Source organism: Otolemur garnettii, unplaced genomic scaffold (genome assembly GCF_000181295.1).
Source record: "Otolemur garnettii isolate 467f Iridium unplaced genomic scaffold, OtoGar3 scaffold00079, whole genome shotgun sequence".
NCBI lineage: Eukaryota > Metazoa > Chordata > Mammalia > Primates > Galagidae > Otolemur > Otolemur garnettii.
Genome location: NW_003852474.1, coordinates 8,689,807 through 8,698,760, shown reverse-complemented (window position 1 = coordinate 8,698,760; position 8,954 = coordinate 8,689,807). Strand labels below are relative to the sequence as shown.

At 40.7% G+C, this 8,954-nt stretch overlaps 1 protein-coding gene across 1 annotated transcript in view; it reads right to left on the bottom strand.

Annotated features, from left to right (window-relative positions):
• Nucleotides 1–8,679, bottom strand: part of MGAT4A (mannosyl (alpha-1,3-)-glycoprotein beta-1,4-N-acetylglucosaminyltransferase, isozyme A) — a 103,997-nt gene extending 95,318 nt beyond the window's left edge. Inside the window, exons 1-2 of the mRNA XM_003794342.2 lie at nt 8,436–8,679; nt 4,084–4,414 (exon numbers count right to left, since the gene is read on the bottom strand). Coding sequence (XP_003794390.1) covers nt 4,084–4,177 — 94 coding nt within the window. The 5' untranslated portion in view covers nt 4,178–4,414; nt 8,436–8,679. The remainder of the gene's footprint in view (nt 1–4,083; nt 4,415–8,435) is intronic.
• Nucleotides 8,680–8,954: the final 275 nt, after the last annotated feature.

Below are 8,954 nucleotides of genomic sequence, written 5' to 3'. Positions count from 1 at the left end.
GAATGTAGAATGGTCCGGCCACTTTGGAAAATAGTCTGGCAGTTCCTCAAATGATTAAATGTAAGAGTCACGATGTGACTCAGCAGTTTCACTCCTAGGCAAATACCCAAGAGAAATGAAAAGGTATGTCCAGATAGAAATATGTACATAAATGTTTATAGCAGCATTCTTCATAATAGCCAAAAGATAGAAACAACTCAGTGTCCATCAATGGATGGATAATCAACAAGTATGGTATAGCCATACAAAGGACCATTCCATAAGAAGGAATTATTCTACTGACAGATAGCACAACACTGATGAACTTTGAAAACATTATGCTATGTAGAAAAAAAGCCAGTCACAAAAAACCCACATACTATAAGATCCCATTTATATGAAATCCCAGAAGAGGGACAGATTAGTGGTTAAATAATCACCAGAGTGCAAGGGAGGAGGGAGGACTAGGGCAGTAACAGCCAGTGAGTACAGAATTTCTTTCTGAGGTGATGAAAATGATCTAAATTGGCTGTGATGATGGATGCACGCATCTGTGAATATAGCAAAAACCACTGAATTGCATCCTTTAAATGGGTAGATTGTACAGTATATAAATTATATATCCATAAAGCCATTTTAAAATTTTTCATATATTCTTGCTCAAGGAATCACTTATCTAACAATGTCTGTTCATGTTTACTAAGCACCAAGCACTGGATCAGAAACTATGAATATCAGTTCTTGTCCCCATGAACAGGGATCTATGATAGCTTACTCAGTTTTGCTCAGTTTCTGGATTATGCTGACCAAAGTAAGAGGCTCATTAGGAGCCCTGCACTGCCTGGCAAGTAAGACATGTAACTGCTCTTGTCCCACTCTCCCAACCCTTGCCTACAACATTCCCGACCTGTCCATCCCACATAATTGGAATTTTGCCTGATTTCCCTGTGTTCACTGTTGAAACTGGTGCCTGCCCTGCACCCAGCTTCCCTCGCAGGACTCCAGACATCCTCTCAACCTGTGCCGATCCCACAGACCAGCTCCTGTATCCTTCCACGTGATGAGTGAAGGCTCTGACAAACTAGGTCACAGGGGTCCTCAAACTGTGGCGCATAGGCCACATGCAGCCCGCCTAGGACATTTATCCGGCCCGCCGGGTGTTTTGGCCACTGCTGCCTGTCCTGTTTAGCAGCCGACTCATCCCAGGGCCTGCAATCCAGCCCTCCAACAGTCTAAGGGACAGTGAACTGGCCCCCTGTTTTAAAAGTTTGAGGACCCCTGATACCTGTTAAACCTCGAAACAATCTAAGAATCTTACGTGCTAGTCATAATGAGCACCTCATAATTCCAAAGCAAAAATCCTCTAATCCCTTTCAGAATCTGTAGCAGCACATGCAGTCTACTGTCCCTCCTCTGTGCCTGGCATGGCCAACAGGTTCAACCTTCACAGATCACCTGTACCTCCTCTGTGACGCATCTGAAGAATTAGTAGCCTGTCTCTCCACTTCCGGCCAGTAGATCAACAGCTCAGAGCATAGATTCTTGAATTAGCCTGAGTTTGAACTTCAACTCTACCACTTAATGAAGACCTTTGGTAAGTTTCTCAACCACTGTGCCTTGGTTTCCCCTTCTACAGAAGTAAGGTACCTACCAGGGTTGTTACGAGGATTAGACCAGCAAATACATGTAATGCGTTTACAAGAGGACATGCGCTCTATCCTCATTTCTCTCTCTTCTTCTCTGCTGGTATCACACTTCTTTACATGCATACTTCCCTACCAGTCCTTGAGTTGCTCAAAAACATGAACTTTCTTATTTCTTTTCTTATTCACAGCATATAATACAGTGCTAGCCATAGGACAGGAGCATTCATTCACTAATGAACAAATTACAATCAACACTGTTAACCTAGCAATGTCAAAGATTATGGAAAACGTAGTTTCAAAGTAAAAATCGGGGCACGTGATTTATAGGCATACTAGAATTGAATATCTGAAATCAGGTCTATGTTGAAAAAGGCAGGCTGTCTGATTGTTGGAGCTATCTAGAAAGAACCCAAATGCTCAAAAGTTAAAGAGTGTTGCATGAATGACAGAATTTAAACACAGGAAATTTTACATAACCATAACTGGAAATCTATGGTGATACCTGAAAGAGTCTGGACAAAATACTAAGCAGAAAAACATATCAGAAGAGTTTACAAAGGAGGATTACAGCTGTTCAAAGAGCTATGAGCCACGAGAACAGACATTGAATGTGTGTACTTAACGCTACATGGAAAGAAACTTTATGTTCTTTCTCCCATAATTAAGATTTATTTTAAAAAGAAGCCTTACATTCTTTAAATTAACGCTGATTCTCAAAACAGCTTAATAAAATAGTAATAATGCTTATAATGCCTTCACATAGAAATAAGAACACTGAACTGGAGACTCCAAGACTTTTAATGTCTTTAAATGAGATACAGTAAGAAGGGTCAAGTTTCTTCACTACTTTAACTCTCTGAATAGATAAGTTTCCTGATGAGAAAAAAACCCACATACTTTCCTCATGGAGCAATTCTCTTATTTCATACGCAGACTTTTCATGGCCATTTGTTTTATTCATGTCAGGGACATTCAATAGTTTGATTAAATTAATTATTCAAGTTCTTCCTCATTAGGTCTTCTCATTTGGTATAATTAAAACACAAAATTGGCTGGGCATGGTGGCTCACACCTATAATCCTAGCACTCAGGGAGGCTGAGGTGGGAGGATCCTCTGAGCTCAAGAGTTGGACACCAGCCCAAGCAAGAGCAAGACCCCTGTCTCTACTTAAAAATTGGAAAAATTAGCCTAGCCAGGGGTTGTGATGCATACCTATATAATCCCAGCTTCTCAGGAGGCTGGGGCAAGAAGATCACTTGAACTCAGGAGTTTGAGGTTGCTGTGAGCTGGGCTGAAGCCAAGGCTAGACTAGCCCAGGCAGCAGAGGCAGACTCTGTCTCAATTAATTAATTAAAACATGAAATCTAACATGTATATATTTGTACGCAAAGAAAAAAATCCTTTAACAGGTTTTTCATTGGTACCTCACCAAGAGTTCTCCCCCAAAATGAGAGCCTAATTCAGAGAAAGGCAAAGAGCAGAAAAAAAGCACCACACTTACTTTAAGCACAGAAGCATATATTTTTAACTTAGATCAGCTCATGGTATACATATATATCCACACACAGATATATACCTGTGTAATATGCATATACACATAGATATAAATAGGTCATAAAAAGTAAGGTCATGAGACAATCTTTTCAGTTGTCTTCATATGCGTCAATAAAATAATGTCAGCAATAGCATCTTCCAATAGTCCAGAACAGCCTGCACGAACTTGACGCCAACAGCACAAATACGCAATCCTCTCAATACCTCCATCCTTCTCACCATCAACACTCCTTAGATTAACAGAAGGAAAAGCTATAGGTAAAAAAGTATGGGTGGGAATCTACTCCAAATATTTTCTCTTCCAAAAAGCAAAGCAATGCATTATCCCTGAACATGATTCAAATCAAGGAACAGGTTAAGTTTCCTTTAAAACACAGCTCAACAGCCTAAACATAATGTAAATTTCTTCTCCCCCCTAATCAGAATTTCTCCTCACCCCTTCCTAAATACTTTTGCCTAAAGAGCAATCTGTCAATGCATGCAGTTTAAATCATTAACTGCACAGCAACAAGCACTAGCATAATTAGCATGTAAATGCTATGAAGGCACTAATTGTGTCCTCTTAAGTGTTTTATGCCACACTTAGTACAAGGAAGCTTATTAAACACTTATTATGTTTAGCCAAAAAAAATGACAAAACAAAAGCCTGTATTATTCAACTTGGCTGTCATGTAACTGTTTCTCCAAGTATAATTGTAAGAAATTGAAAACAAACGCTTTTGTCATTAGAAATCCTGTCTCCTCTGTCCAAGAACACTGCTTCGTTTCTGTGTAAGAAAGAACTGCCAGCAGACAGCATGCAGCATGTAGATTGCCGGGGTATTCAACCTAAGTATTCATGCACTTGCGCAAAACAAAAAGCCTACTACATTTCAGACACACTTCCAGAGACACTGTCCTTACCTTTCCCATTCTGCCATGTGGTATACCAAGACAGAGTAAGGAACGAAGTGATAAATGCTAAAGCAGTGGCTACAGTTCCATTTCGGAGCCTCATCTCATTTCACCATCACACTGGTTCATACGTTTATGATGATAACCAGGACTGTTTTGTTTTTTACCCTGAAGTCAACTAAATCCAGTATTCCTGATTCCAGGCCAATAAAAACAATCAATAAGAGAGATTCATTTCAGATGCTCTGCGGAAGGAGCCCAGCAGCTGTTCCATTCACAACTGCTACTCAGAATTGTCTTCACAGTCTTCATAGGCTCGTGTCTCGGGCTTTTTTTCTTCCTATTCAGGGGCAAAAAAAGAAAGAAAAACTCTGTTCAGCAATGCAAAATGTAAGTATGTTCATTTATTATGCACCACTCTAAACAGAATTTTGGCAGGGCTAAAACTATATCTACACAGATTATCTCTACCTCTGAACTACTCATTTAATATACTAGAATTATATGATCCTTCTCCTCCAGGGAGAAAAGCTTCAAACCAGTTTCCATCCTCACTGCTTTTGTTTTGTCTGTCTGTGAATAGAAAGTTATAGTCAGTCATTTAAAGGAAGAAGTTTGTGGGGCTCACAGATTCCAAGATGAGAACTCTAATGATCACACAATGGTTCCTGAGTAACATAATCTTCACTCTCCTCACTTTTCCTATTGCACAATAATAGGTAATGCGAAAAAAAACAAAGTAAGGAAACTGACAAAATACAACACACAAGGGCCAAAGCCCTGAGTCCTAGACCCGGCTCTGTCCTTACTTACATGACGTGTCTGGGCATGTCACTTATCTAGTCCTCAAGGTTTTATCTACAAACAGAAAACAATCTGTCCTGTCTGCTCTTTCACATATTATCATAAATGATAAAAAGTTACTATTGCCACTTATCATCATCATAAAATACATGTAGTTTTCCCAGTGATTAGCCAATTCCCAGGGTGTACATTGGGAATATTTAAGCATTTAGAAAATGCAGCAATTGGCCTGGTACAGTGGCTCACTCCTGTAGTTGCAGCTACTCCACCGACTAAGGCAGGAGAATCCCTTGAGCCCAGGAGCTTGAGACTAGCCTGAGAGAAATAGCAAGATGCCATCTCAAAAAAAAAAAAAGGAAAGAAAAAGAAAAAAGAAACTGCACCAATACAGCCAGAATACTGTGTGACCTAGGACCTATCACTCTGTGTTGCTTCAACTCAGGAAATGGGGGAAATTTCCCAACAAAGTCATTGGTAAAGTGGAAAGAAATCAATTTGTCAGAAGTCCTTAACCACAGTACCCAGCATATAATGAGTTCTCAATACATCTTAACTGTATTTAAAAAATAAAACCAAAATAAACAAAAACAAAAACTCCCCACAAAACACACAACCAGTTACTGGTTCAGTTCACAGTCAGTGTCATTCCCTGGGGATACGTCAGGCCCTCCCAAGATGTGCATGATTCCTGGGAGCCTCAAGCATACCGCAAGATGTACTTGGCAATACACTAAATGACACCCCAGTGGGGTGAGTTAATGCACCTCCAAAAACGGCTAGCAATCCCAAGGGAGGATTCTCTCACGGGCAGAGTCTGGCTAATTAAAAGGAGTTATATGAAGTCAATTCCCAAACTGCCACCTCAGCTACTTTTTAACATTGAACACTGCTAGAAATCTTCACTAGCAAAGAAAGATCACAGGGGCCGTAGTATTAATAATGATGATGGTAGCCCTACAGCTCATGAACTGTTTCCTCTGTGCTGGGTTCATTATGTTTAAATCTTCACAAAATCCTATGAGGTGGGCATTATTAACTCTATACTACACACGAGGAAATGAACCCAGAGAGAGACCCTAATTTGCATGACTCCACAGCCCAAACTCTCATCTACACCCCTTTCAAATAAGGCCACCTGCACCCTGGCAGTGCGAAGAGAAGTGACAGCCATACACTGTCAGTTAACTGGAGTTAACACTCCAGTTAAACTGGAGAATCTTTGTGGAGCATTCATTACAACCAATGGTAGGTATAAATTTAAAACAAATGTATATTCTATAACAAACATAGGTCTATTATTAAATAAATTGCAAAATTCATAGACACTTACAAACCAGGCATCCTTAAACTACGGCCTGTGGGCCACATGCGGCCTGACTAGGACATTTATCCGGCTCACCGGGTGTTTTTGCCACTGCTGCCTGTCCTGCTTAGCAGCCAACTAGTCCCGGGCCCGCAGCCTGGCCTTCCAGTGGTCTGAGGGACAGTGAACTGGCCCCCTGTTTAAAAAGTTTGAGGACCCCTGGTCTAAACATTAAACAAACTTCTCACTTCCTATAGCCTTTGGCTAATTCCTCCCTCACCAATCCCCCCCCCCCCAAGCATGTCTGTTAACTCTCCTCAGTCACCAGCTCCAACTTCCATATAATATTCTAGAAGTACCTAACCTTTCTTACTACCTGAACACAAGGAGCTCCAAAAATATTCTCCATTATAAGTTATCATTGATTCCCAAGAGCAAATGTATTCGCCTTCTATAGTTAATACAAGTAAACACCAAACACATCCATAACTACAATTTAGAATTAAAATCTTCATAGCAAAAAATCTTATAATTTTAAGTAAATTCCATAAAGTGTTGAATACACTGTGTTAAATCAATAAGCACTTAATAATAAATTCTAATTATAAAAATAGAGGCGATAACCCAGCTAATTACATAAGTTGGAATTTTAATCCTTGTGTGGCATTATATAAAAAGGGTTGTAACTTTCAGTTTAGACATACTTAGCCCTGTCTTCAGAAAAATTCTGATCTACTAAAAGATCTAAAAAGTATATAAATATTCAATTAGTAATAATGGGAAGTAGAGAAGCACAGAATCATAACATAAAGGATATTTTAAATAGTTTTATTAAATACAAATAAAGTCCATATAATAAAATTCAGTATAAACGCATAGGAAAAGTAAAAGTAAATGAACTCTAAAATCTAGATAGACTATTTATAATACTACCTATAATACATGGAAAACATGAGGAAAAATAAATATTAGATTCAGAAAGTTATTAAACTCTGGTCTAAAGAAGATACTTAACAATGAATTCTACTGACAAATAAGCTCTGAAATTTTGCACCAAAAGCTGAGTGTGTTTCACTTAGTTAAGGATGTAGTCATGCTTAAAATCCTAGCACTCTGAGAGGCCCGAGGTGGGTGGATCTCCTGAGCAAGATCCAGACCCTGTCTCTAAAAACAGCTGGTAGTTGTGGCAGGCATCTATAGTCCCAGCCACTCGGGAGGCTGAGACAAGAGGATCACTTTAGCCCAAGAGACTGAGGTTGCTATGAGCTATGATGCCACAGCACTCTACCCAGGGCAACCAAGTGAAACTCTGCCTCAAAAAAAAAGAACAACAACAACAACAACATAATCCTACATTTTTAGTGAGGGGTTCCAAACTAATATGTTTAGCTGCAAAACACAAGTGAAATCTCCAGAGAAGAGTAAAACCGTATGTTCTAACATTGTAAGATACAGTTCGTAAGTTGGCTTGTAACACACAAGTGACCCACATTCTTATTAGTGTCCATATTTGCAAAAATTTTAATCTAGCACCTTAATATTCTCTTAAGACTATCACTTAACACATCTGAATCTTTAACAACAAACATGGTAGTGGCTAAAATTACTAGTCATTTCTCCACCCTTCCAAAGGTAAAGGGAGCTTTCAACTCTAGACCTGGACTACAATATCTGTGGTTTTTTTAACAGTCCTTAAAGGTTGCAGTCTTATATTTTATTACTGGAGATTTTTATTTTACTTCAAAGTGTTCTCCCAACTACTCATTATGGTCCAGTATCGAGAACACTTCGCTGAACGTTTGTCGTATTCCTTTGATCAGCATTCCACAGACGAGACAGTGGCGCCTGAAGAACGAGGCACAATCCCTGATACCCAGAACCTAAAATCTCACCTAAGCCCTTAGAACTCTGCACACCACAGTTATGGAAAAGTCACTTGTTTTCCACACAAAAGGGTCAATATTTTTCTCTAATACAACTTACATAATGGCATTGTCCAGTGCGTTTTCAGATTTACACTTGCGAGTTAAAGAAACCTATGTCAAGATAAGCTCTTAATGAAACTATTAACATTCAGAGACATGAATGAACTATTCACATTCAGAGAAAGAAACTACAAAGCGCGTGTTCTCTGAGTCTAAATTTAGATCCCACATCCAAACCAATCACTTTGTCATTCTTCATCTTTTATCAAAGTATTCTTCCAACAGCAAAAACACAATAGCGAAATACTTGGAAAGCATTAAAAACGTACGTTGTGGCTACTTGTATCTCCCAGTCCGGAAGGTAAGCAATGAACGTGCTCCAGAGAAACACGTTAGAGAAATAAGAGGCACGCGAAGGCTGTAACGCGGCCACCTCATAAAAGCACGCCTTCGCGATGTCACCTGGCGCACTTCATGGAGTCACCCAGACACAGCCTAAGGGTCCTACGAGCAGCTTCTTCACTACAGCGGGAACTGAGGCCTGGAAGCAGAGGGTGTTTCGTCACGCTGGACCATCAGCTCTCCACTCTGTAGGAAAATTCCCCGCTGCAGCGGCTGCACTTCCCGGCCCCCTCGGCGGGAGCAGCCTCTGCCTCTGCGCCCCGGGCCGCCTCGCCACCGCCCCACCGGCCCCCGGCCCCGCAAAGGCACCGCCTCCGGGCTCTCCCGCCGCCCGGTCCCGCGGGCAACTCTCTCTGCCCCTCCGCACCGCGCCAAATCCACACTTCGCTCCACTTTCCCCCAAAGTCGGCTAGCCCCGCCGCGCCGCGGAGCGCGGGGAACGCACG